Source organism: Gymnogyps californianus, chromosome Z, assembly GCF_018139145.2.
Source record: "Gymnogyps californianus isolate 813 chromosome Z, ASM1813914v2, whole genome shotgun sequence".
Lineage (NCBI taxonomy): Eukaryota > Metazoa > Chordata > Aves > Accipitriformes > Cathartidae > Gymnogyps > Gymnogyps californianus.
The window spans coordinates 30,735,129-30,762,764 of NC_059500.1; the positions used below are offsets into that span (position 1 = coordinate 30,735,129).

General features: G+C 45.8%; 1 protein-coding gene across 3 annotated transcripts in view; it reads right to left on the reverse strand.

The window, feature by feature from the left end:
• Positions 1–19,922: 19,922 nt before the first annotated feature.
• NRG1 (neuregulin 1) overlaps positions 19,923–27,636 on the reverse strand; it is a 101,598-nt gene continuing 93,884 nt past the window's right edge. For all 3 annotated transcript variants that reach the window (XM_050913189.1, XM_050913188.1, XM_050913187.1), the window contains 4 exons: positions 26,993–27,119; positions 25,409–25,539; positions 24,692–24,895; positions 19,923–20,574 (listed from right to left, as the gene is read on the reverse strand). In XM_050913189.1, coding sequence (XP_050769146.1) covers positions 19,923–20,574; positions 24,692–24,895; positions 25,409–25,539; positions 26,993–27,119 — 1,114 coding nt within the window. The remainder of the gene's footprint in view (positions 20,575–24,691; positions 24,896–25,408; positions 25,540–26,992; positions 27,120–27,636) is intronic.

Here is a 27,636-nt window from a genome sequence, read left to right on the forward strand (position 1 = left end):
GCTCAAGTGTTGTCATCTGGCTAAGGACATCTCTGCGTGGTGGAGCGATTGCTCAGCTCTACAGAAACAGCTGAGGAATATGCCTCTGACTCTCTTCTGTCTTCAGACTAGATACAGAGACTTTTCAAAGCAGTGCATAGGGAGATTTTAGTGCCTGAGGAAAGAGGATGAGCCTACGCCTGACACAAGCGAGCTGCAGAGGACTAGAGCAGAGCAGGAAGAGGTAACCTCTTTCAGGATCCCCAGCATAAACACTTCTCCAGCTCCTAAACAGAGTGCTCCTGCCTCTGCACATGAGAGCACAGCCCTGCACAGAGCAGCCACAGCCACATGGTAGCAACTGCCTGACTGGGATGAGGGAGAGACCAGCTCAGATCCTTGCACTGATGGGTCCGTAGTAGGTACGGGGCAGGAACTTTAGCCTTCCTTTCTCAAAGTGCAAAACTGCACTTCATGCACTAGCTTACTGACTACCCCGATGCAGGGTTTCTGCACTCTTCCCTGCTGGAGCTGCTTGTTGCAAGGTGCTGTAGGTGCCTTAGCTTTTGTAATGCCAAAGGCTTTTGCAAATATGCTTGCTGCAAGTAGAAACTTGCAGCTCTGCAGCCTGCCTTCTACTCGCAGCTTGGTACTTTTTCACCCGAGATGCTGTGTCTCTGTTTTCCAGACGGTCTGCTGGAGTGTTCTCCCTTTGTTGTTTTGCTGCTATTCTCATGGTCTTGCACCTGTGACTCTGCCAGTGTTGCTGTGACAGGCTCCCATGGGAAGCGACTGGCACCAACATGAGAACTCTGCCTGCTTTCCCCCTTTTTCCCTGCCTTTGGATACTTTGGTTTATATTTGGGAGCCTGTTACATGTACGCACAGAGCTTAACAACCAGTCAGTGTGCTGCACTTACACATGAGCAAAGAGTACATTAGTGTGTACAGCATCCCATAAGCAGGGAGAACCAGGAGGGAGTCTGTGTGCCTAATGAAAAGCTTTATGATTGCTATGGGGAAGTATTATGGGGGGATCATCTGCTGCCCTGGAGATGAAATCAGGAAAAGGACACTTGTCCGTGAACCTCCATTGCTTCTCTCTCCACTTGCTGCCAGAGAGTTTTTTTCCTTTCCCTTTTCTCTTTCTCTCATTTAGTTTTTATGTTCCCCCCAAAGTAACTTTCACCTTTACAGTCAATGCATGCCACCAGCTACAGACCCTGCTAATAAATAGTTGTGCATCTGTCTCAACATGCTTTGTGCAGCATGTTCCATGCTGTATGAATGACAAAGCTAGAGAAATGGTAGTCCTTGGGTAAGGCCTTATCCAGGAGCCTCCACACCCATCGATAAGGATGGATATGGCTTCAGTTTCAGCTCCTGGATTCCTCTGCGCTGCCTGCAGGGGAACAGGCGTAGTCTGGGGGGTAGCTGGGGACCCCACTGAGGGCTCCTAGGTCCCCTACTTTGTGAACAGTCACTGCTGGAAACCTCAGTGACTAAATCAGCTAGATTTGGGTGCCTGAATGTCCTCAGGAAATTGTATGTGTGTAACAACCCTAGCTAAGTGTGCTAGGGAGTGCCTGGTACTCCTTCAGCTGGCCTGGCTGAAGGAGTACCAGCTAAGCAAGCTGACGGCCAGAAGTGCTGAGCAGCATCCTGATGCCCATGATGTAGCAGTAGCTGGTGTGCGTTGCTACTGTAGATGCAGTAACACAAATCAGTTGTGATTGCTTTTCAGCCATGCCCAGCTAAATTTGCTAGAAAATCATTGATCAGCCTGACAAAATTCATTAACTACAATGGGTCCACAAACACTGCTGTTCCCTCTGCTGTGTAGGGGCATCAGTTGCCCCCATGTAAGGAAGGCTTGCCTTCAATGGGACGTGTTTGGGAATGTGAGTGTCCAGCTGGAAAGAGTGAGAGCTGCTGGGCAACAGCTACTTCGCCTGATTGAAATAATACAACTGTTTTGCTGAGCTCTGTTCCCAGTGTTACTATGATTATGAATTCAGTTGTTCATATTTTGTCATAGGCATTTTTCATGGATTAGGCATTCGGTTTCCACACTGTCATTAAAACCATGCTCTGGCTCCAGGGCACTCCATCCCTCTGCTGACCCCTTGGCTTGCTGAGCATACAGGGTTAAGGTACTCGAAGGGACATGATTTTGGAAAAAATAGGCAGCTCATTCCGCAGTGGGTAGGAACCATCTGACACTTCATAGGTGTCAGATAAACATAACAAACAGATGATGTCAGCTCCATGGTAATGAGGCAAAAAAGACTTACATCTGCTAAGAAATGCTCAGGGCCAGCTTCTGACACACTCTGAGTCTTCTGATTGTCTTAACTCTGCATGTGTGGCCCTAGAGAAGACACTGGCAGTATTTGCATCAGGAGGGACTCCTGTGAGGAGGTAGTGGAGTGATCTGGGCCCAACTGCTACTAAAGTGCTAATGCTCCGGAAATCCCAGGAGCCAGCATTGTCTAAAGGATTAGTACAGTAATTAACAGGCTCTCTAAACACCTCTGAATTTCCAGAAGTTCAGCTTTAATGACCTCACCTCGGAGGTCGAGGTTTCCTGGCTAGACTACAGCCAGTAAGGGTTATTTGAACTTTAGGCAGTTTAGCTAGGGAGTATAATGATTTCAAAAATACGAGTTTTCCCCATAGCAGCATTACAGCACAGGATATGTCTCTGTGTGTTCCAGTGTGTATCTGCACTTTGTTACTGAGGCCAGGCTGGATTTCCAAGGATACAGAAAAGCACCAGGTTAGCTTCAGGAGTCCAGTTATGCAGGCACTGCCACTGGGACATGCAGCTGGACTTCAGGAAGCCTCAGGATTCAATGCAGCATGTGCATCTGTGGCTTTTCCTGACTGAGCAAGTCTTGCCTCTTTCCTCCACACCACATGTCTCCCTGGCATCATGGTAGGTCTGTGACCCATGGTGGGAGGGCCTTTTATCCCTCTCTCTGCAAATTGCCCAAGTGGCAGCATGGTGATGAGGACACCTCAGGGTTACTGCTGGGTGACCACAGCTCTCCTTGATAGGGTGGTGGATGCCAGCTGAAGCATGGCTCAGGACCAGGGCATCCTGAAACCTGCCCCTGCAACAGATTTTGCCCCTGTGCTGAGCAGGACAGGTAGCATCGGTAACGCTCCTGCAGGGCTCGGGGCTGGCCCCTGCTTGCTGTCTGAGGGAGTCCTGCAGCCCTCCTCAGGAGCGGTCTCCGTCCCCCTCCTACCCCCTTAGCCTTTCATTGGTGCCTGTTTGTCCCAGACTGTAATGGCCAAGTGTGTCCTGCTCTCTGTTTCAGCCTTCCTGGCCTTTTTTCTGCCCCCCTCCTAAACTGGCTGGGCTGCAGCAAGCGATGTGCACAGCAGCACTCAGAGCTAGGGCGGCAGGCAGAGCTGAGCCCAGCCCAGCCCAGCTTTCTAGTTGTTGACAGAGGGCACATGGGCAGAAGGGCTGCCCCATGCTGCTGGGTGGTTTCCACGCTGCCCTGTCCTGTCCAGCTCCGGGTGCCATCTCTGCTCCTATCCATCCACAGGCAACGGTGCTCAGGAAGAGTGTGACTGGTCGGGGGGTAAAGCTGCCTTTTATTCCTCCTCATTCTGACTCCACAGCCTTCTCCTCTCTGCCTTTCTCTCTCTCTGCTCTCCTGCTTTCCCCCAGCTCGTCTCTGCAAGATGCCCTACCCCTGCTTTCCCCACCTAAGTGGCTCTGGGGCAGGCTGGAGAAGCCCGCAGCGAGAGGCAAGGAGCCTGCCAGCTCCTCCAGGTGCTGCCCTTCTGTCCCGCTGTTGGGGGCTGCCAGGAGGACAGCTGGTACCCTCAGCCGTACAAAGCAGCCCGAGACACTTAGCACAGAGTCTGTCATCTTGTGCCTGAGGGTGAATGTGAGGAGAGTGAAGGGGAGGGAATACCTCTCCCCACTGTGCACCACTTAGAAAGAAACACGGTTTGTTATGATGCCAGAGCATCAAGCATGTTATTGCTTAATTTGCCTTGCGGGCCTCTTGCATAGCTTACATCATAGCATTTCAGCTCAGACCCATATGTTATCAGCTGCTAAAAGGACTAATGTGAAAAATATCTGACACTGTATGTAACTCTGCTAGCTGCTGAAATAGTTTAAACAGATATTCTGTGTTTCTGTTAACACTCTCTTAGACACCCATAAAAATGCTGGTCACATAAGTAGATAGATGCTTTTGTACCCCTGAAACCAAAGATCATGCCCAGTTTTGGGAGAGATCTCATCCTGAAAGAAGGAATTAAAGACAGGTTTGTTGAAGAATAAGAACAGCCAAAAATTTCCTTTGCAACTCTAGTTCAAATTTGTCTCCCTCACCTACCTCATCACGTACTCTGTCTGATACTCTGGGCTGCACAAAATGGCCAATGTTTGATTGATGCCTTGCATACAAGCACAAGTCCAGCCCTTCAGTGTTCAAGGTATTCACAGCTAATCCCAAAGGCAGGGTAAAACTGGCTGGAGTTTGTGACCACTGAGCCTGACATTGTGGTGGACAAGATGTCTGCATCTTTCTGTTTCTTTGCCCTTCTGGTTTGTCAGCATCGCAAGAGACTTTTTGGTCTTTATTTATGGGTTTGTGTTTTCTATCTGGCCAGTACACTTGCCTTTTCACTTCTTTACGGTACACTCTCCATCCCAGAGCCCCATTTGGGTAGTATCACCAGGCTTGCCTGCTGTATTTGTCTCCCAGGCACCAGCTCAGGACATTAGTGTGATTGATCCAAAGGGTGAGCTTGAGTTTAGCCCTCTGAGGTTAAAAGGAACCCTTCTACTGGCAGTCCTGCATAAAATACAGCAGCCTGGGAGCCAGATCACATAGCATTTTCATCTATAAACCGGTGGCCAAGTCCTGGAAGGGAAGTGTAGCTGGCCATAGTCAGTCTGCCTTAAATAGACCTGGATCAGTTCAAGTCTGGAAGGGAATATTCCCATCCACTTGAGTGCCTCATCCTGCAGTCCCTCAGAGAGAGAGCAAGTATGGGCAGATGCAAAACAGCACAGTGCATGCAGCTGGATAAAGCAGATCCATCCCTCCTTATACCAGGGACAGGAGGGATGTCTAACAAGTAATTGCGTATTTGAAGAAGATAATTGAATTCAACCCTTCCAGCTAGCTCATAGAGGAGTTGCCTTGGCTGAAGCTGAGTCAGTGTCCTTAAACCAATTTTTCTTGCCTGCCGTAGAACAGCCTGAGAAAGCTGACATAACTAAACGGACTAGCAGCTACTTTCACAGTCCCTCTGCCTCCTTTTAGCATATCCTTTTTTTGTGAGACCTTGCAGCAAGCAGACTTTTGATAATGGCCTAAGCATAACTGGGTTGAGTACTGAGTCATTTGCGCAGCCCATGTCTCGATATATGTGCTGCCTGCATTTATGCAGTTGGGACCATGCCACTTGAAGAACAGACAAAAGAAAACATTTATTATAGCTGGTAACTAGGTAAAACACTGGAGATGTCAGAGATCTTTTTCCTAGATCCTTTTAATTTCAAAATTAATCATCTGACACTGTTCAAAGACTGAGTACCTCCCTGCGTAAGACAGAATCAAGGGGCTATAGGGACTTAGTTGCCCTAAAGGACAACTGAGACTATACCCTGGTTTCCCTTTTATCTTGTCCATAACTTCTGGAAACCCTTTCCTATTGCATTCATTTGCCTTCAGTGCTCTTAATCTGAAATTGACTTTGCCTGCCCCCTACCAGGGCTTTTTTAATGCACGAATAGCACTGGATAGGATAGATGAGCATTAAAGCGAGACCAGAAATCTGATCGAATTTCTGGCTTACTCTTGTTGCCTACAGCAACACAGTCTACACATCCAGAAAATGATTTTCTGCGGGGCTGCACTTCAATGCACAAGTTGACTCAAAAAAAAATATTAATTAACCTTCTTGAATTTTACCTTGCTTAGGCTATTTCCGACTTCCACAAGTGTCTTTCATTTCTCTTCCAATTGCATAGAAATCAGAATGTAATTCAGCACCATCAACTAAAAAAGAAGCCAGATGATGCATTTCAACATGATTAAGCCCTTTATGTTTTCTTTTTCTAAGTGCAGTTTCAAGTGACAAACTCTTACAATTGCAGGTATGTCTTTAAGAGATGTTTTTAATCAAAAAGTTATAATAGTTAGGGAACGAGGGACTTTCGGCTCCATTTGGTGCAGAGTAAGGCAGGGAGGCAATAGAGTGCCAATGCTGTAGGGTAGCCTCCCCCAGCTTGTGACCTTACATGGGTCAGATTGTTAATGGCGATACAGTTTTTAATAATTATAGCTACAACAACTATTATCAGACATAAATGCTGCTGGACACCTTCTTGTGAGAAGGGACTGGTTCAGTACCTGGGGGGACACAGGAAATGCAGGCTGTTAACTGTGAAAACAACAGAGACAGCCAAGGGGCAAGGTGGGCCACTGAAAAACCTGTCTACCTTGGTCCATCTTCACCTTTCACAGTGCCTGTCCCTGAAACACACAGGTCCTGTTCATGTGGAGCACTCCTTTCCTTGTGGCTAGCACAAGAGGTCTTCTCTGGCAGTATACACCAATTTGTTTTCCACCTATCAATAGTTGTAGTGAGATGACGGTCCGTGAAAGCCTAGCTGAGCCTCTGGTTGAGGCATGGCAGATCCTACAGACTGTGGCAACTCAAGAAGCGACAAAGCTGGCAATGCCAAAGTGCAGCCTGGTAATCAGTGGCGATCCTTGCAAGAAGTCCACAGCACACCTCAGAGGAACCCAGCTACCAACCCGCATGGTCCTGTGGGGTGGCGAGAAAACGTTACCTGAACTGCTGCTAACCCCTCTGCAGAAACAGAATTCTCAGTCCTCTGCAAGCGAAAAGCTGTGTCAGCTGGATGAAGCGTGGCAAGACCGGAACAATGTTGTTACGGGAAGGTGCCCTGGCTGCAGCCACCCAGGAGTTAAGCTGTGATTTCAGAGAAGAAGAATTAGATGGGCAAAAGACCAAAAGGCAAAACGTTGTCCCCATTTGGGTGTAAGAAACAGAGTTTTGTTTTCTAGCAGTTTGTGTTTTTGTTCTCTGAGGCCAGGGTAGAATTAGACACACGGTAACCAGGACAAACATCAGACTGAGGATTAGGCTCAGCACTTATGTGCTGTTTTGGAAGACGGGTGTGTTTCTACTCAGAAGTGTGGAAAAGTCAGAGCAGCAAGGATGCAAGAATGCTCTAATGAGCATAATTCAGACATCACACAGGCCTGCTAATTGGCACAGTGCCTGGGATTTGTTAGTGGACAACCATATAAACATGCCCCAGCCAATCAGTTAAGTCACCCTTCCTCCATCCTTAGAGTAAATGAGGAAAGGCTTCAGTTTCTGGAAGCGTACTGCTGGTAATTGCAGAAATCCATTGTCATTTTGTTTCTGGCAGGGAGTGCCTCAGCTTGCCAGGAGGCAAGCAGACCTCTCCCCATCGTGCAGCAGACTCCCTTGCTGACTGAACGGCACTATTTGTTTCATATTTATTTTCCTCCAGTCCTGCTTGCACAGGGGTAAGTTCTAGTGGGCTGCTTCTAGCCACTGTGCACACTTGTTTGCAATGGAGAAGCAAGTACTGTCTGCTTCTTCAACAAGAGTCTGCGACCTTATGGAGCTGGATAATTCAGCAGTCCCCCTGGTTTTCTTCCTCCTCTTAGTACTTGCTCTTAATGACCAGGCAGGTGTTCCTGTTAACTTAGGAGACACAAGAAAGATGACTGCTCTGCACAGCCTCTCTAGAATACGCTTTCTGTGAGCTAATCAAAGTGCTTGTCCTGTCCCTGGCCATTGCACTCTGGCTGCAGCATGTAGGTGTTAGGAGAATGGGGACCATGCATGGGCTCAAAGCAGAGCTGCAATTCCCAGCTATTCAGCTCAAAAGCCTGTGGTGCTGTCCCCAACAGGGGTGGGGTGTTCCTAAGTGTTACAGCTATGCTGAATTCTTACTCCCTCTCAGTCGCAAGAAATTTATGCCACTCCTTTCCAGTTATGCTCTCTGAACTGTTCCTGCCTTCCTTCCCCAAAGGTCTCAAATACTCACTGCTGGTCAACTTCTTGTCCTGAGCACTCCAAACAGCTTTGTTGTGTTTCAGCTGCCAACAGGAGCCTTGAGACCTTTTCCTCTCCTTTTCTACTAATGGCACCAGGCTCAGATACATTTTTGTTCCGGTGTCCTTCCAAGAACTGGGGCATTGCATGGGATTGGTATTTCATATTCCAAACATACGCCATTTGCAGCTGAAACTTCCTGCAAATTAGCTGAGAGAGATCCCAAAAGTATGTTAGTAGTAGCAAACTTCAGCTATAACAAGGTTACGTACTATACAGCACTGTGACATTATCAGTCACTTACATTAATAGCATTAGCAATCCTATTTTTAATCCCAGTCAGTGCATTAGTGATTGCTGTTAGCAAAGCAGTTATTCATGCTGTTGCCAAATCTTTGCAGCTTTGTGAATGAAGGCAGGAACATTTGTTATCTTTTGAGAAGCTGCAGAGTCCTCATCTGCAGAACCAAACTATGGTGATACTGAGGCTAATCAGCACATGCAAATGAGGGCTACAATCATTTTAGAAGGTTTTCTCCTCCAGGGCAAGTCATTACTCTTCAAAGACCAAGAAAAGCAGTGAAGTTTCTTCTGGGAAGGGTAGGGGTGAAGTCTCTGTGCATTTAACCCAGTTATCTTCATTTCTATGTTAAAAGTGAGCAATTTCTTCTGTGGGGAGGCATGAAAGCATTAATGATTCATAATTAGGATTCTCTTTGCCCAACTACTTTAGAGCTTTTGCACTTCCCCAAGCCCCTCCTAAAGAATCTGACCTCAGGCATTTCTCCTGTTTAATGCAATAGTGGAAAAGGCTGTTCCAGAGAGGTGGGATTCAGCATACATGATATGGGTCATTTTGTACTTGGACTGCATGAGTCAGATATCTTGGGGAGAGGGATGGTGGGTAATTTACTAGTCTGAGTACAAGAGTGGGAGTTTGGACCACCATGTTTAGCTGTAGAGATAGCTCAGCAATTCCTGGAAATGTCAACTGTTTAACACCTTCCCACTGTTCACATAGTCATAGCCAAGCTGGTAGATCAATGTTAACTACCACAGCAGAGAGCTTGATCAGCACTTCAAAATCTTTACAGAAGCCTAGCTAAGTAGCCATGTGGCCAGTGCATGCTAGGCTCTCTGCTGTCACTGCTACTTTGCTATCAGCAGCAAAGGGGATATCCTCTCCCCTTAGAGGGATTCCAACTTGCAAAGTCTTGGGGACTGTCACAGAGAGACCAGACTTTTTAGAGTTGCTGAGTCCTCCAGGAGAGTTTACATTTGGATGAGTGCAGTTAAGTGCTTTAGGCAAAATAAACATCTTGCAGGGGCAGTGGATAACATCCAGCAAGTTCTTGCCACATAGGTACAATGTTTATCTACAGGTGGATGGGACAGCCGGTTACAGAACTACAGTCACTGGACGCTCATGTCACTGCTTAGATGTACAAGGATGGTTGTGACCTTGTCTCAACCTCAGCCACCAAGCAATAGCACTGCTTTAACCAGCTGCTCCCCTCTCCTGAAGAGCCTGTGGTGCATTTGCCGCCAGGAGCAAGCTGAGGCTCCATGTTGGTAGTGGGTGAGAGCATCTGCTGTTGAAGTGCTGTCTGTGCCTGCAGGCTTTGGAGGACTCTAACCCAGCCTGCAGGCTGAAAGTTTCCGTTGCACTTCATCATCTCAGCTCCCACCCACCGCCCCTCCAAGAAATCAGGGAAAACATTTGCCTTTTGGTGCAAGAGATTGTTCAGCTTCTAAGTCACTGGATGCCTCTGTTCTGAAGTAATTCTCACTACCATAGCTGTCATAGCAGAGTATTGACACAGTGTCTGGTTTCAGGCCAATGTACAGAAAGTCAAGCTGTGCATTTGTTGCCTCCTCCTCCGGGCTGGAAGGAGCACTGCTGAGATCCTGGGTCTCCTCACTGGCTTCAGGAAGAAAGCCCTGGATAGGTGTCTTCAAGCCGAAGGACTTCCCTGCCAGTCTGGGAGCACTTAACACCCCTGAAAGCAAGTTGCAGCCAAGAATGGCTGGCCTTTGAAACCTCCACACATGCTTAGGGCATGATGCACTGCAATGCACTCAGATGGCTGCCTTATTAGAGCAATACTCTGAATACTTCTGGAGCTCCCAGGTCAGCCAGGTCTCTGGGTGCCACTCCTTAACTGCAAGGGGTTTTGAGGCTCTGCTCTGAAGTTCAGCATCACCATATTCCTCAGTCAGTATGGCACATTTCCCATCACCTCAGTCTGCGATGAATAATACCTTGCTCGGTGAGTGTAACAAAGCTAAATATGGGCTTGATGGCAAAGCTGTTTATCTGTTACTCCTGAGAAAGAACGTCATAGCATCCCCTTTGTTCTGCTCCCCCTCAAAAGCTCTTTCCTTTTCCTTAAATCTGAAAGATATGGTGCATGCATGTGGGAAGGTGGTGGGAAACAGACAAACTCAGCCCTGTTAGATCTTCAACCAAAAGTATTTCCAGAGAACATTCTGGAACTACTTGCTGACATTGATGATGTGATCCTGGTGAAACACCAAAGAAGGAGCAGCAAGCATGCTGTTCTCCTGCAGCTGAGAACCTATTGCAGTCACTTAGGGACCAAGCTGAGAGCTGTTCTGCTGCTGAGCCAGTAGAGCGCTTGTCAGTCAAATGAAGTTGTAGGGCAGCAAGTGAAGTTTACTAAAAATACCATGATTGCCACAGCTGAAGTCCTAGAATAGCAATTTTAACTAATTATGAGAGGCACAGAAATATTCAGATAGGCTCTGGACTGTATCGGGCAGCCAAATAAAGGAAAGAGCTGAGGGTAGAATTACCGAAGACAGTCCTGTTACCTGGACTTCAGATTACCTGGACTTCTCATCTGTTACCTGGACTTCAGTAATCACAATTTCCTCTTTGGATTTGGTAAAGCTGTTTGTTACAGGCCACGTAAGTCCTATTTGAAAGAAGTTGGCACTTGGAAATGACAGTAATAGAGACTAAAGTATAAGAGTTTCTTTCTGTTATGGGTCATATCATGTCATTGATATGCGTGATTTAGTACTATGACAACTGAGCTGCTGATTATAAAGCAGACACAAAATAGCTGTGGTCTGCCAGTTCTTATGTGGAGTTTTATTACTCTGAGCTTTATTTCATAATCATTAGCCGTCAGATAAATATTGCTTATTTTAGTTGAATATGGTAGGATGGTGTGTGCAGATGCTAAGATGTCAGAATTAAAGGGCTTTTTTTTAATGATTAAAAAGGTTCAGGTATCACTAGGGTGGTATTATTTTGTTTTCTAGAGCTTTTACTAGGGGGTGATTCTAAAACTGGATGCTGCATTGCAGGTTCATGTATTTATACTGTGGCATTCATGTAAGTGGCCTTTATTTCCTACAGTTTTGGATTACTGCTTTCATAGCCCTGGTAGTTCCCATTGCTTTTTCTGGGAATGACGCTGTAGGTGCAAGTATCTGAGTCTCCTCATATACATTCAGATTACTGTCTATTTCTGTGGAGGATCTGGCTCACCTCACCCTCAGCTTTAGGGCCTTTAGGGTGCGAAGGTGGAGCACAAGATGGGAACCTCCCGAGAGCCAGAACTTGGGACGAGAATTGCTCTTTGGAGATTCTCTCTCTTTGCCACATATAGCGGGCCCAGGACCCATCACTTGGGCATCTTCAGTGACTCTCTTTCTGTTCGGGATGAATCCTCTGTGTCTAGGGTTGTTTCAATGAAATGAGAGACACACTGCCACCCTTGACCCTAGTCTGAGTCCCCTCAGTCCTCCACCTTACCAGTCCCTTCTCAGTTGTGGCCCTATAAAGGCTCCTCTGCAAGCTGCGATCCAGCCTGTCTAATTGGGGAAGCATTCCCTTTCCATCTCTTCACAGCTGTACAGGTCAAATACCACCCTCATTTTTTCTTCTCTGCTGTGCAAAAGGTGTTTCCTCTTGGATGCAGGCAATTTTGCAGCTGCTGAATGGCCTTGTTGAGGCATTTTTCCTTTCCTGTCACTGAGCATGCACTGAACATCAGGAAATCATTACAGCAAATTGGGAGACTGTATGTGTGCACACATAGCGAACACATCACCCAATTGTCTGCAGTAATGTGCAGGGTAAGTTAAAATACCTCCCACACAATATTTGGCTTCTGAAGCTTGGTTCCAAATTGGCCATTAGTAGAGTAATGATTTAATCAGTTGTTAACAATCACTGTACTCCCTACCAACTGATGAGCATGTAGCCTTGTAATGACTCCCTCGCCACCTCCTCTGTTGCTGTCATCAGAAGAGCTGGCCATACTTCAGGTGGTTTCTATGCACTGCTGCCAGGGTTCCTCTCTCCTGAGTTCCCAGGGCATCGCATCCGGTGCAGGGAAATCTCTTGCTGTCCCCAAGGGGAAGAAAAAAAATGAAAACCTCAGCAGCTGCCATTTATGTTAAAAGTCCAGCTTCCAACTAAAGTTGGTGCTAGCTTACCTCCTGGACCTGAAGTCTTAAAGAGTGAGGTCTAGCTTTCAAGGGGAATTCATTCTGTTCATACTGATGCCTTTGTCTCAGGCTCAGACAATCTGTGCAATGCTTAGAAAGTGCAGAGCTCTAAACACCTGCTGGTGGAGAGAGCCATACTGTCCTCAACTCCATTGCCATGACAGCCTTCCTAGATGTGCATAGGCCTGATCATGTTCCAGCTCTTCCTTGCTGGGAGACATAGAACTTTCCTTAAGTCCTTGTCTTAATAGGTGGAAATGGGGGCATCAGGAACATAGCAGTGATTTGTGACATTTGTCCTGCCACACTTAGTCTCTAGACACGGGGAATAATTTTGCAATCAGTAGAACTTTTCTAATAAGGGCTACTTCGTAATGACTCCAGCAAAATGTCATAGCATCAGGTAGAAGGAACACTCTGGGATCAGAAATCCCCAACGCTCTGTGTCTTTTTTCTGAATGGTAAAATGAGATTTAGCCCTGAAGCGCTCCCAGTGCCATTGTTAAGGGTCTGTTGCCACTAAAGAGGAGTTCTCAGGCTCATAACCTGAGCACAGCCCATGTTGCTTTGCTTGGGCTACACAGGTTAATTATCAGCAACTAGCTGCAACATCTCGAGACATTTGATATAATTTTCTTCCCATCAGCTGTAGCTGAGACAGAGAGAACTAACTTGGAATGCATCATCCAAATCATACGCTCATAACTGGGTGGAGTTGGCATGCTAAGAGCATACCCAGCTGTGGGCTGCAGAAACGAGAAGGGGTTTGCTTGCTTTTCCTGTATTGTTCCCTGAGGCCATCTGCTTCCAGACCTTGTGGAGAAGTTCAGAGGCAGAAGCTTGGCAGAGAGAGGCAATAGGATAAAGACAGCATGGAGTGACAATGTTTTTGCAAGGACAGCCATTTGGGACACACAAGGATGTGTTCCCTAAAGCACTCTGGTCTGTGTGAAATGTGATGTGAGGTCCTTAGTCCTGTTGACTCTAAGTGGTTCTTACAGTACTTAATTGCTTCAGAAATCCTCTACCTTCCTCTCCTACCCGGTGGAGATGCCTGAGGAGGAGACTGGCTTCTCAGAGCAACCCATTCCTGTTTCAACAGCCTGCAATGGAAGACAAGAGGATCATCTTCTTTTCCTCAATAATAGTACTGTGCAATAGGATGTTGCCTTGGGCTTGCTCTGAGGTGACAAGGCCCCACTGAACTAAGACATTCAGGTGAGGCAAATAGCCTGAGCACCCAGACTCCCAGCTACAGGATCCCTCTACCTGCAATGGCAAGACAGGAAGTTGTCAGAGGGGAACTGAAACTGTCCTGAGGTCTGACTGGCCTGCCAGGTCTTCACACTGTGTTGAGAATGCGGGGGGGAGGGTGATAGAAAACCCACGCCCATCCCTCCTTCCCTTCCTTCCTCCCTCCCTCCCTCCATCCCTCCATTCCTCCATCCCTCCATTCTTCTATCCTTCCATTCCTCCATCCCTCCATTCCTCCATCCCTCCTCAGTTTGGCATCTCATTTGGCGTCTTCCACCTGTAGGTAGGTGGAAGGAATCTGACCTACATGTTTCCACCAGGCCTGGGAACAAATGGATGTGAAACATATCCAAGATGTGTTTGCTGCATTCCTCCCTCCTTTGCTCACTCCTAGCTTTCCTCCTCTTATTTAATGCTTGTCAATAGCAAATGACTTTACATACTCATATCATGTAAGGACAGCCAGATCAGATATCTGACCTGCCCTCTCTCCAAGAGTGGCAGATAGGTGGAGAAGGATAAGAGTAGGGCAAGTATACACAACATTTCCACCTTATACAACCTCCACATGTTTTCAGTTCAGATATTTCCCACATCTGATGTGCTTTCCATGGATTTAGTAATTCTCATTGGATTACTGTCTAAGATCTGGACCCCCCTTGAATCCATAGAAACTTTTACGATCCACAACCTCTTGCAGCAAGGAGTTCTCCAAGTTCCCTACACCTCACATGAAGAGCCACATCTTTCTGAATATGGTGCCCAGTAGTTCTGTTGATAACTCAGTTTCTTGTATTGGAAGAGGTACTGAACAGGCAGTCCTTTCCTACCCTCTACAAGATAATTATGTTTCCACAGACCTTTTTGATACCTCCCCTCAGCTGTCCTTTCTTCCAAACCAATGACATCCAGCGTACACAGTGCCCCCCAGACCTCACTGGCTCCAGCTATTTGTTCACCCATGTTGCCCTCCAAACCCTTCCCCATTATACTATTTCTATTCTGAGACAAGAAGACCAGGACCACTCATTGTATTTAAGATCTGCACAAATCATCAATTTATACAGTGGCATGGTGATGTCATCTAATAATTCCTAGTATCTGATTTGCTTTATTGACTGTTACTGAGCAGTGAGGTGACATTTTTGTAGAGCAGGCTCTCACAGCCCCAAGACTGTGTCATTTCTGCCCCTCCCCTACAAACCCCCATCCAACTTGAGTAGTAATGGTCAGGGTAAAGCTAATGATTCTAATTTAAGAAACTAAAAATGTACCTAGGAACAAGAGTGTCTGCCAGAGACCTCCACAGGGATGGGTCAGAATACTTAGGGAACAGTGGCCCACAAAGACAGAACAAGACCTTTACAACAACGTTTGGATCCAGAAAGATGGTGGCTAGTAACCTGACACAGTCTGCTGAGCAGCTGGGCCAGTACAACACATAAACAATTTAATGCAGCACCTCTTTTACTGAAAATGAATAACAAAAACTTAATAAATCAACAATTACTTATTGCTGTATTTGGGATAATAAATTCTTTAGTTTATCAGTAGCTTGTGGCTTCCATAGCATGTTCTTTGAACAGTTTGCCTTTCAGTTACATCCCCTTTCTCTCCTGAACAATAAATTAGCATTCATTTTTCTTTTAAAGGAAAAGAGGGGAAAAAGAAGATATATTACAATTTTTTCAAAGCAAAAAGAAAAATGCAACATATTTTTGACATATATCTTAAAATAATATGAGGATAACTTTCTCCGTGTGTTAGATGCCTATGCATAAATAATAAAGGACGTTATGTTATTTACAGTGTTACACAATAAACTAAGAGAGTCTCATTTAACACATAATCCATAAAGACAGTAAATGATGAAAACATCCAAGTATGTACAAGATGTATTTACAATAGAATAGAGAATTACAAATGATGATAATTGGCCATGTTCTTTGTCTGCCCTTCTCTGCAGCATTTCATAGGTGCTTTTTTTGTTTCTTACTAGAAGTAAGTCCCAGCTGATGGTAAGTAGCCACACTGCAGGGCCAAGAAGTGTTCAACAGGCTGAGAAGTGTGTCCTTTGAGGGGACACAAGTTTGCTATCCTGGATGCTCAGGAAACTGCTTGCAATGTGTGTGAGAGAAGCAGGGAGATGCAGCGTTGTTGTTTTGGAGGACTGGAAAGAGAAGGAGCTTTCCTGTTTCCCTGATAAAGGCAGTGATTGATCTCTTAAACCTGGGGGTGTTGGGGTGGCTCAAGTGAGGAAGGGAATAGCTGGGCCAAGAGGGGGGAGTAGGTTTTTCTCTGTTACATGAGAATCTCTGTGGAGCTGTAATGATTTACACCAGCTGAACAGGCAGGCTGTACCAGGTTGTGCACAACATATTCCAGCTATACACCCCTGAAGGAAGCCTTTTATCCTGGAATAATTCCTGCATATAAACACATACACAGGGAAAACTCACGGCTTAAGTTAAATGACATGGAAAGAAACCAGGACAATCTGAACAACTCTGCCACCACTGGAATATTTCCCCCGTCTTCGAAGTACGCTTCTCCTTGCCATGACTTTCAGCCAAAAGTTGGCAAGGGTTACACAGTGATGGCTCAAGGGTGTTGGGACTGCTAAGCTCAGAGGTCCAGGTAATGAAGTGAATATCCCCAACAGGGGAGCTGGCCTTTCCCGTAGGCACTTGCTGGCTCTGCTCTGTGCTGCTGCAGTCTCCAGCCCCTTGGCCAGCAGGAGCTGGCTGCAGCCTGCCTGCAGAACCTGTGGCCATGTAGACTCGCTAACTTCGGGGTGTGGACTTGACTGACGTGGAGCACCCTCACAGTGTGCTAAAAGCAAGTCCAGAGGTGAGGGGTCGCGTCCTGCTCCCACTTCTGTGAGTGCCAAGCCAGGGCAATTCCCATAACTCGCTGTTGCATGAATTGTGCTGTAAGGTTGGGTTCTCCCCAAAGACCTAAGGGCTTAGGCAGCCATATCCCCAATTGTATTTTCTTGTTCTTAGGTCCATGTGAAGTCCCCAGCCTAATTTCATGCTTACCCTATAACACTACTGTACGTACTGGGGGGAGGAGGAGCAGGGGCTGCACACTGCTTTGACTTTGAGGCACTGCAACAGAAGAGGTGTGACATTTTCCCCTAGACCTACACCGAGTAAATCTCACATGTACAGCTCCCAAGCATGCAATTGCTCCTTCGTTTTATACTGGCCCTCTATAATAACAGTGTTAGTAGTCTAATAATTTACTCCACTTCAAGGCAAGTTCCCTTTCCATCCTGATTAATCTGTCTGGGCTATCACAGATGCTTCAATGAGAGTGGGCCTTGTGGGTGATCTATATTGGAGGAGATTACAGAAGACCTGTGTTATAATCTCTATTCTGCCACTAAAATGGGTGATTTGGGGGCAAATCTGTTGTTCCTCTGCCATCCTTTTTCTGTCTTGTCTGTCCTGTAAGATCTTTGCAGTATCAGAGACCTTACTGAAAGGACAGATTTTCAAGTGCCTCTGGAAACTCAACAGTGCAAATCCTTTGGAAACTGGTGGTCTGCATGAGGAGAGCCCACCTGGCTCTCGGTACTACTGAGTTGCGGAGTTACTGGGGAGGTGGATGTTCTGCTGCATGGGATTGCAGATAAATAGGCATGACTAAAGGGATGAAAATGAGTGTATGGTATCTAGAATTTGTAGAGAGCTTTTGTTTTGGTCTGCAAAGGCAAAGTGTGTTCAAGTACATGCTAGCTAGGGAAAAAATAGCAAAGGGGACTTAAGTCCAAACAGTATGTATTTGACAAACTTCGCCATCTCCCATAGATTTCTCAAATAAGCAGTGCTATTTCAGCCACCACGTAGCCCAAAGCTGTGCTAGTTTCCTAGCCTTTTGCTTCTACCACCAACATCCTAGCGTACAACTTTCTCATCATCCTACACTAAGGTTTTTTTGTTCTTTTTCTGCTGAATCTGGTGGTCAGGTAGACTCACCAATGTTCTTACTAATGTGATGTGGTTGATTTATACAGTGAGCAACTCACTGATTTTCATCATCCTGATAAACAAACAGCTTCATTTACTTGACTTTGCTCTCAGGTCTCAAAACAATAGGACACCTTGTTCAGCAAAACTCTTAAGCGCATGCTTAACTTTATGCATGCACTGGATGCATCAATGGGAGTCTAGCACATGCTGAAGATAACTTTTGCTGCGATTAGCATAAGCATATGCTTGAACAATTTACTGAGTCGGGACTTTAGTTCCTCGGGTTTACATCTCACAAAATTTCCTTGACTTATTTCTCTTCATTTAACTGGGACCAGGATGTGGCCCAAAGGATGAGTGTAGTTTGGCTGAAATTCTTTTTCTCTTGACGTGGCTCTTATTTAGAGTCCAGTAATACCTGTAGAACATATGTTCTCATTTTCAGAATCCCCGGAGTCTAGGAAAAACATTTGTTTTCCACATCAATCCTGAGTCTATGCTGTGCCAACTGAACACACAACAAAAATCAAAAGAAGAGAAGAGGCAGAGTGACCCTGACTAAACTGATAGGAATTCAGTGCAAAAGAGGCCATTTGCTTCTGTCTGAACGGATGCAACTGCTCCAGCACTGACAGCATCCTTGTTCATTACCAGTCAAAGACTTCAAGGCCATCACTGGCTACATAAGCAATGATATCAAATAGCCACACACACTATGGCTGTAACCCACATGGTGTGCTTGCCTTCATAAATGGGCTTTGCATCAGCCTTGCCTCTCTCACCCCAAATAATGGAGTCAATAAAGGCGAGTAGAAATGAACTCCATACTTCCGCTATGTCCTTCCTGCTTGCCTATGCTTTTTAACCATTCAACAAATTAGTTCTTCCCTGAAAGTCATTTCTGTGTCCAAGAGTAACCTTTACTCCAACAGCAGCTCTAACAAGGTATTGGTAGAAGCTTGTCAGGGTTCTTTCTGAGGAGAAGAAGAAAGGAGAGAAAACTGAGGGGAAACAAAAGGATAAATCATCTATTAGAAATCAACATTAAAAAATAGAGGTGAAAACTGATTGCACTTTTATTAGTGGCATTTGTCTTCCAGCTAGATCTCTTCCTTGCTTGGTTACAGATATCTGTTATTATATTTGCCCCATTACCTTAAACTAATATAAATCTTTTTTTTTCTTTTTTCTTTTTTTTCTTTTTTTTTTTCCTTTTTTTAATAGAGTATTGGGTTCAAAGCCTCAGCTAACCTAAACCCATTTTCTAAGGGATAACTAGAACAATTAATATCTGGAAAATAATGAAATGGCAGCTCCTAGTGATTACAAGCTGACCTCTGATTAATAATACATTTGGTTTAAAATCACAGTATTACTTTCTTTCTATAAGTAACATTATTTAATGCAGGTTGGCTTTTTTTTTTTTTTTTTTTTGTTATCCTGCTGTAATTAATAGTAGCATGCTGTTGGATCTACTATTATCCCAGTGCTCAAAGAAGCAAACCTTTTGGCTGGCAGAGAGCAGACAAAACTCATTTCATATACGTAAAGCAAATAAAACTTCTTATAGAAAAAATTTTTTTTTGTTGTTTTTTTCAGCTTTTTTTTTTCCTCTTTGTGTGTGTGTGTGTGTGTGTATGTGTGTGTGTGTGTGTGTGTGTGTGTGTTTTTCTGGTGGGGTGGGTAGGGTGGGAGTGCCATTACAGGGCTTTTTGATCTGGGGATTCTACAACAAGCGACCAGAGGGACTTCTGCAATTCTTGCAAATCATACATCCAATCATTATAATGCAGTGCACAAAAAAGCCAGGACGACTGAGGGCTAGAAGGTTTTGCAAAATACTATGGGACAGCAATCATTGTAACTGTACAAAACTTGCTCTTAACGTAACATAACATAAAGGCACCATTGATATCTTTCCCCATTTTTGAAATACTGTAAAAAATTGCTACATATGGCACATAACACATTTGTACATACGTATATTTAATTTATAAAAGTTTTTTTTCCTCTCCTGTTTTCTATCAGCGGAATTGCTAAAATAAAATAAATTGTTTAATTTAAAGGTGGAATACTTCATTATATAAAATAAAGTTTTACATGTGAATCTATGTGTTTTATGTTTTATACAGCAATAGGGTCTTGGTTAGCTATCACACTGGACAACCTTGCTTGCAACTCTTCCGGGGTGGAGAAGCGATTCGCCGGGTTAGTCCTGCTTTCAGCCAGCCGGTAGGCAGCGGCCGGCTCCAGACTGGTCGCCACGGGGTTCGGTATGCTCAGGAATGGTGTATCCTCGCCTATTCTTTCGTCTTCGGTTTCGGTCTCAGAGCTGCTGCTCTCAGAGCTCGTGTTGGAGTCCACTTCCACCCTGCTGGAAATGTGGCCGTTGGGCTTTGTTCTTTTGACCCTCCGGCTGTTGGTGAGTTTCTTTGGAGGCTCCTGTGCTGGTTCATACTCCTGTGTGGTCTCATACTCCTCGTCCTCCACTATCCGCAGAGGACTTGGCGGCAGGCTGTTGCTCTCGTGGGCGGCATTGTGGTGGAAGGAGTTGAACTGCTGAAGGTGGTGGTCATACTTCTCACGTAGCCGTGGCGGGGTCACCAGGAGCAGCGGTCGCTCCTCTTCTATGAAGGGACTCACCGCCACCGAAGGGACGGAGACGGTCAAGCTGGAAGCCGGTGGCGACATTTTGGAGGGGTGGGACTTGGGAGAAGTTGGAGTGTGGAAATCGACAGGTGACATGCGAGCTGGTGTGGTCATAGCTGAGACATACCTGAAGAAAAGAGATGGGGAAAGGTTGCGAGCACAGGAGCGGTGGTGACATGTGAACACAGCTGCTCACATGGGCTGGGAAGGAAAAGGCAGGGATCCCTTAAGATCCCCAGCATCCTCACACAGGGCTACCAGGGAAACTTTCCTGTTGCTATTAATCCTATAAAACCGCTGACTTCTGGGACTCTGGGCAAAAACATTTGAGAGCAGGAGGAGCTCCAGGTCTGTTTGCCTCAGAAGAGCCATGGAGATCCTGTAAATTATTTGCCAGAATAACTTCCTGGAATGAATCCAGGAATGGGATTCAGAAACTGGGGGGCTGCCAGAAACAAAATGCATTTGCAAGTATTTTCTCAAAAGGAAAACGGCTGCTGCACTTCTGGCAGGATTTGACCAGAGCCTGGAGTGCACGCAGACAGGAGGAGAGAAAGGAAGGGAACCGAGCGACAGTCGTCTTGGGGCTTCACCCTCTTCTGGCAAGCAGACTGTCTCAGGCTAACGAGAAAAAGCAAAGTTTGGACAAAATCTAGAGCCAGATTCTGCTAATTTTAATCACTGGGGGTAGTCAGAGGAGGATTTGCAGTGCCGTCCCAGCAGCTTTGTGCTGCTCCACTCCTTGGGTGCTAGTTACCCTGCCTGGTAGGTCCATCTGCAAAAAAACATGGAGCGTTAATTGTCCCCGTGTGGGAACAAATGCTGACAGAGAGGACTGTCTGGCCCAGTGCTCATGATTACTCTGCAAAATTTGCCCCTATTCCTTCTTAAGTTTCTGTGGGAAGGGTAGTGGTCAAAGGTGATTTCTGAAAATGGAGCTCAGGTGCCAATGCAGAGCTTGTCCCAAAGAAAGAGGACAAAAAATGTGAGAGTCTCAGCTCACATTTGAATGAGCAGAGCTCCATGAGATGCTATGAGGTCATGCGGATTCATGCCAGGTGAGGACCTACCTGAAACCTCTTGATCAAAGGCACAGTACCCAGCATGGCATTTTGCACAGTTTGGCTTTGCTTTTGTTCTTATCCTAAGTTCACCTGCCTGAATTTCATCTGTGTCCAAATTTAAAACCTTTCTAAGCTCCATCTCTTACACAGGCCCACTGAGACAAGTTATATGGCTATAACTGATGATGTTATTTAGTTTTTTATTAGTGATTTATTTATCTGAGTCTGAAATTACCAAAATAAATCTGAATCCAACTTTTGTATCCAACCTATGACTCAGTTGCACATATTACACTTGATTAAAACAGAGTTATTGGATAAAAGAGAAACTGGGACAGATCCTGAACTGATGTGTAGTAGAGTAAATTGGTTTCAGGCAATTTGCTTCAAACAAAAGGCACATTGATTTACGTCAACTGAGGAACGGAGGAAGAAAAACAAAACTGGAGTTATGCATGGGAATTAGTCAAGTTGGTTGCTAGTGAGAGCAGAGGGCAATTCATAGGTCTGTGCATTGGATGAATGAAGTCATTCTTTATTTTTCCTTCCATGAGTGAGTTTTTCATGCCTTTCTCATTTTTAAATAGATAGTGTCTGAAAAACTGAAGCCTTTCTACTTCCCCAGCTGGTACAGTGTTGGATGTACATCCTGACACACTGGATTTTAGCTAAACTGGTTCAGTTAACACACTAAGTTAGTTAAATGTGTTCAGCGTACTGTGCATGCTTCCATCAGTGTCAAGTTACTCATACCGGGGTGTTGTGCATTCACACATTTCTGGTGTATTCCCCCACACCATAATGCGGCAGCGCTAACAAGCTGCTGTCCACGAGCTGAGGCACAGGAGCCGAACACATGCAGCTCTAGCCCATCCCAAAAGGAAGGTTAAAAGGCGACAGATTTATCCAGCTTCATGGCCACCAAGTGGTAAACCATGCTCGCTCAGTGAAAGGGGATCAGAGTGTATCCATGGCCAGCCAACAAGCATTAACTAGTCACATGCTGCCAACTTCATCATATTGTCCAGCCTTTTGTGCAGAGATGGTGTTTTTTGATCTTCTCTCCTGTAAGATGGCTAAGGACTTTCTAAAACGTAAGTGCTTGGGTCCTCTGCTCGTTTAAACAGGTGTCAGGGCATGGGATCCAACAAAGGGATGGGGTAATGCAAAGGAATCCCTCATAATGTCTGTTCTATTTAATTTCAAAATTGTGAAGTAGCTGGGGGACTGGAAGGTGGAGGGAGCACAGCCTTGATCTACCAATTCACAGCACAGCAACATTTGATGGCTTCAGGAAGTAATTTGTCATCTCATACATTCCTTTATGTTTCAGAGTCATTTTTAGTTGCAAATAACTCTCATTTTCCCCCTTATATACACACACATACATGCAATCCATCTCAGAAATAATCTGCCATGTATCTCCTGCTTGCTAAAAATAGATGAGGCCTAATTTAATGCCCAGGGAACTATCTTCTGCATTCCAAATTCATGGTCATTTCAGGCCCAGGCTAGGCCATCAATGCGTGGTGAAGTATCACGGAAATGTTGCTGCTTTTCACCTGTAGCATAATCTTCAAGAAACACAGTAACTGATGAAATGCCTTCTTTATTCTCATCAGAACAGAAAGGCACACGCTCCTTTCCCCGCCCCCTGCCCCCCCCCCCCCAATCTAAACAGCTCATATCGGAATGGTGCTCCGGGTGTCCCAGGCAATGCGGGAAGACAGCACGAATAATCTTTGCTTCTCACACACAGATGCCCAAATATACTAAGCTGTAATACTCTTCAGCGGCGGGTGTGTGGCCATGCATCGTGTATGGTTCCGAGGCAGGAGACAATGTGGTATTTACTGCTATAGGTCCTGATCCAGCAAAGCACTTAAGCACATGCTGAGCTCTACCCGTGTGAGTAATTTTGCTGATTTCAATGGGATTACTTGCACTATTAAAAGTTAATCTTATTGAAGTGCTCTACTGGATTGGGTCCATGGCTGTTTACGTCATGTGAGCCACATATCTTGAAATTAAATTCCATGGTAAATAACAGATAACTTTGTTATAAGGAGAGAGCCAGTTCACTATGCTCAGTGGTCCTACAGACCTTATTCAGAGAGCCCTCTGCCATGGTGCCTTATCCTGCTGCTAAGCAGTTGTTCTTTGTGTAGCAGAAGGAGTACCACAGAAATGGCTTTTGCTGTACTTGCACATTCATTTTTCTGGAACCACAATTTGTCTCCTACACAACTCGGTCTCCTTGGGGATTGCCTGGCTGCATTTTTGACATCATGGACATCCCACGAGATCAAATCCCTTGTGATTTCACAATGCTCAGAGAATTTGTCCAGTAACCCTTTGTTTTCCTTTTCTTTGCCTCTGATTGTTGGGAGCAAAGCTCTCTTTCAATGTCTTGTTTCTTCATAGTCTTTCTTTTGCTACTTTGGGGCCATCCCATGCTTTTGAGATAAAATCCTAGCCTAAAGCTGAGAAGACTTTTTCAGTAAAAGTTTTCTTGCAACTGATGCACTTCAAGGCAGACCTTAGGTACTGATGAACCAGCCTTTTCAGAGAAAAAATTACTTTGTTGGAAAACTCCTGGCCAGCTTTATTTCTAACTACTCCTGATTTAATAACGACCTGGGTTCTTCTGGTTTGCACTTTGTATTCCTTGCTTTTATTTAATAAAGTGTCAAGTGGAATTTTTAAAGGAGGTAATGGCTTTAGGAGCTGCAATCCCCCAGAAAGTAGGTGGTGGCAGAACTCCTATCCTGCTTAGGAGTCCTTAGTGCGCTCCTCCTATGAATCAATACATTGCTTTCTCCCCACCTTTTGTATCTCACAAAATCCCTCAGTTTTCTCACTTGCTTCTTCTAAGAAACTGATAATTAGGCAAAGATCCATTTTTACTTTACAATGGAAATTTCTGACAAATTACTTCAGTGGAGCTTATCCATATGTGAACTGCTGGCTATTAGGAATAAACCCAGCAGAGGCAAGAAGGGAAGAAATACTTTTGGTAGACTTTAAACTACTACCAAACTCTCCACCTTTACGAATGAGGAGACGTACACCCTACATGAACAGCTGCACTGTTGGGTTTCCTCCTGTGCTCCCAAGCTTTGAAACCATCTGGGAACACCAGGCCTTGCCAGCTGAAAGCAATGAGGTGGTGTGTCCTACCTTTCACTGTGAGGAGAGTCTCGGTAGGAGTCAGGGGTCTCTCTCGCATGCCGGAGGAAACTGTTGCCTTCCCGTGGCCCACCGATACCATTGAGGCGGCCCCGGGGCCCCGCTGGGCTGGTGTGCCTGCTGTTCTCCATGGAGGAGCTGACGAGAACCGAGTGGCTTTCGGAGAGGATGCTTTCGGTGTGGCCATTACTCCAGCTGGAGAGCAGCAATCAGGAAAGGAGAAGAAGGGAGGGGAGCGTGAAAGGGTGCTTTGGTGGCAAATGCAGATGAGCAGAAGTTTAGCCAGGGGAAAGGAAGGGCTCTATTGCTGCTTGGGATGTGCAGTGTAACGTTTGGGTTGGTAACTGGGGCTGCAGAGTTTTGTGAATTGCATGAATCCACATGCATCAAGATGATTTTCAATGTGTGGATAAAAGGAGAGGGAAGGAAGGCTTTCCAGTCACCAGGACTGTCACTGATTTAGCAATTTGCATATACTAAAATTCACTGTAACAGTATTGGAATGCCATTGAGTCAATAAAGCTCTTTGTAAATTCCTGGACAGATAATTAGTTAGGTGACATGACATCAAGTATTGTTAGTCTTAAAATGAAAACACTACAAAGGGAGCATAGATTTTTCTGGGTTTGTTTTTTTACACATCTTTTCGGTTTTGCAGCAGCAACAGATCAGATATTACAGGTGCTGTTTGCCTTCCCCCTCCAGTACCTGTGGCTGGGTGTCTGGGTGACTGTCACGGAGTGATGTGTTGTTGAGGTGTAGTGGCTTGTAGAAAATGAGGTCTCTGTTTCTCGCTCGATGACATGCTCACTGGAGATTACGTTTTTTGAAACGTACTGCTGAAAAAACCCAGACAAACCTCAGGTTTACAAACTGTAATTCACAGCATGTTTGCAGATATAATTTCCAATCCCTCCCCCCTAAGTCACAGTTTTTTATACGTGCCAAAGTGACACAAACTTTGTCACTTAAATACAGGCAGAAACCACACTGACAGACTTGAGCACATTCATGTATACCTCTGCATACAGATCCCATCTAAATTCAAAGTTGGAGGAAACAAATGAGGAAATTAGCAAAGGTCTGCATCTCAATCAGGCTATAAACAACATACGTATTTAACAAGTGAATGAGAAGTCCTCATGGATAGAAACCTGGAAAGGCAACCCCCCCTTTACTATTAGATGCATCAAAAATACTGTTCTCTGATGGAGAAGACAGCAGTAGTTAGTAGTAGCAATTGTTTATTGCAGGATAAGAATCTGGGCAGGAAATGGCTATTATCGGTGCCCATGGATGCAGCACCAGGGCAGACCTGTTCCTCAGGGGATGATCTGCAGAATGGGCCAAAGCCTCCTGAGGTGAGGCTGTAGGTGTGCAGTGGCCCAGCCTCCCACACAGCTTTCATCTGGAGTGCCCCGTAATGCTCTTGCTGGTAGGACTCTCCATTCTCCTCAGAGGGGAATCCTGGTTTCCCCTCTCTTAATAATCTGACCATGGATTTAGGTCTTTTGAGGGGAAATAGTGGAAGCTGAGGTCTACTGGAAAGGTATCTTAGCCTTAACCAAGGTCAGTGGGAGCACTGCCATTGACTTAGCAGAGCCAGGGCTCACCCCTGCAACGAGCTGTCATGAATATGTACAGTGATGGTGGAGCAGGAGAGCAGGGATGGCTCAAGGCGGCAGGAAGCTGACGTTTCTTCTGGGCACCAGGCTTCCCTGGGAAAGGGAGGAGAGGAGGAAGCAGCCACAGGCAGTGTGAGCCCTGGCCTCTAAGGCCAAGGGGCTTGGCCAAGGGGTTAGTTGAAGAGTGACTCTCTGCTCTCCTCTGACAAATGGCTGGGGGATGCTGGTGGAGTATCTGCCCAGCCCTGTCTCCCCAGCCACTGCTACTGTCCAGGTGAGATCTTCATTCAGACTTTTACCCCTGAGTTCATAATGTCACATTCCTGATCCAAGGGGGTTGTCCCTACTCGCCAATCATCAGGCCAAGGGCAGTAGGAAGAGCAAGACATGTGTGTTTGAAGAAATTGATCCCTACGGCACTTAGCCCTGCTGTAGAGCCAATCATTAGTATTTTTTTCTGAAGTGTTTTTCTTGCTTTTGGTGTCCTAGATCCACAGGCACAGCTGCAGCACTGCAGCGTGCCCCAGTAAACTGGCCATCTGCAGAAACGTATCTCATTTTACTGCATATTTTTTGCAAAGTCCCTAATTGTTTCTGGGTGGAGAAAGTTTAAAAGCTGCAGGGCGAGCTTTGCTGTGGCACTGGCAGCCTAGGCGGTAAAACCTACATTCACCAGCTGGACGTTATCTGGCGGCGGGTTGGGGTGGTGCGGCCCGTTGGCCATGTTCATCACATTGTTCCTTTCCGAGCGCAGGCTGTGCCGAAGGCGGTCGTGCAACTTTTTCCTCTGCTTCCTGTGCACGAAACACGGAAACGATTTTAATAGACAAAGGGAAAGCAGCTGCACCTTTCAGCATGTTGATGATGATGATAATAATACAAAATCACTTTTTTTGCCAGCACTTTTTCCCCATCGCTGCAAGATCTCAGAGTAACTCTGAAGACCGCAGGTCTAATTGCAGCTGGAGCTGTGGGGACCTGCAGAGGGGGAAGGATGTGTGGGAACCATTCCAGGAGTCAGCAGGCCACAGAGGGACGGGAAAAAGTGCGAGGAAGAGGGAAGCCATTTCTAAGCCATGCTTCACCTCAGGAGGAGCTCTTTTCTGCACTCAGAAGGGAGGGGGGAGAGATTTTAACCCAGCCACCTTGACACCCTCATCGTGGCCATGGACAGGTTTCTGACAGCCCACTGAGTTACGCTTCTCCATTCACCACAGAGAGCTGAGGCAGCCTGGCCTCGGGGCTTGCTTGTGGCCATTGGAAAACATGGTGTGTGCCATGATCTTTGTGATGTGGCAGCTACACTTTTTT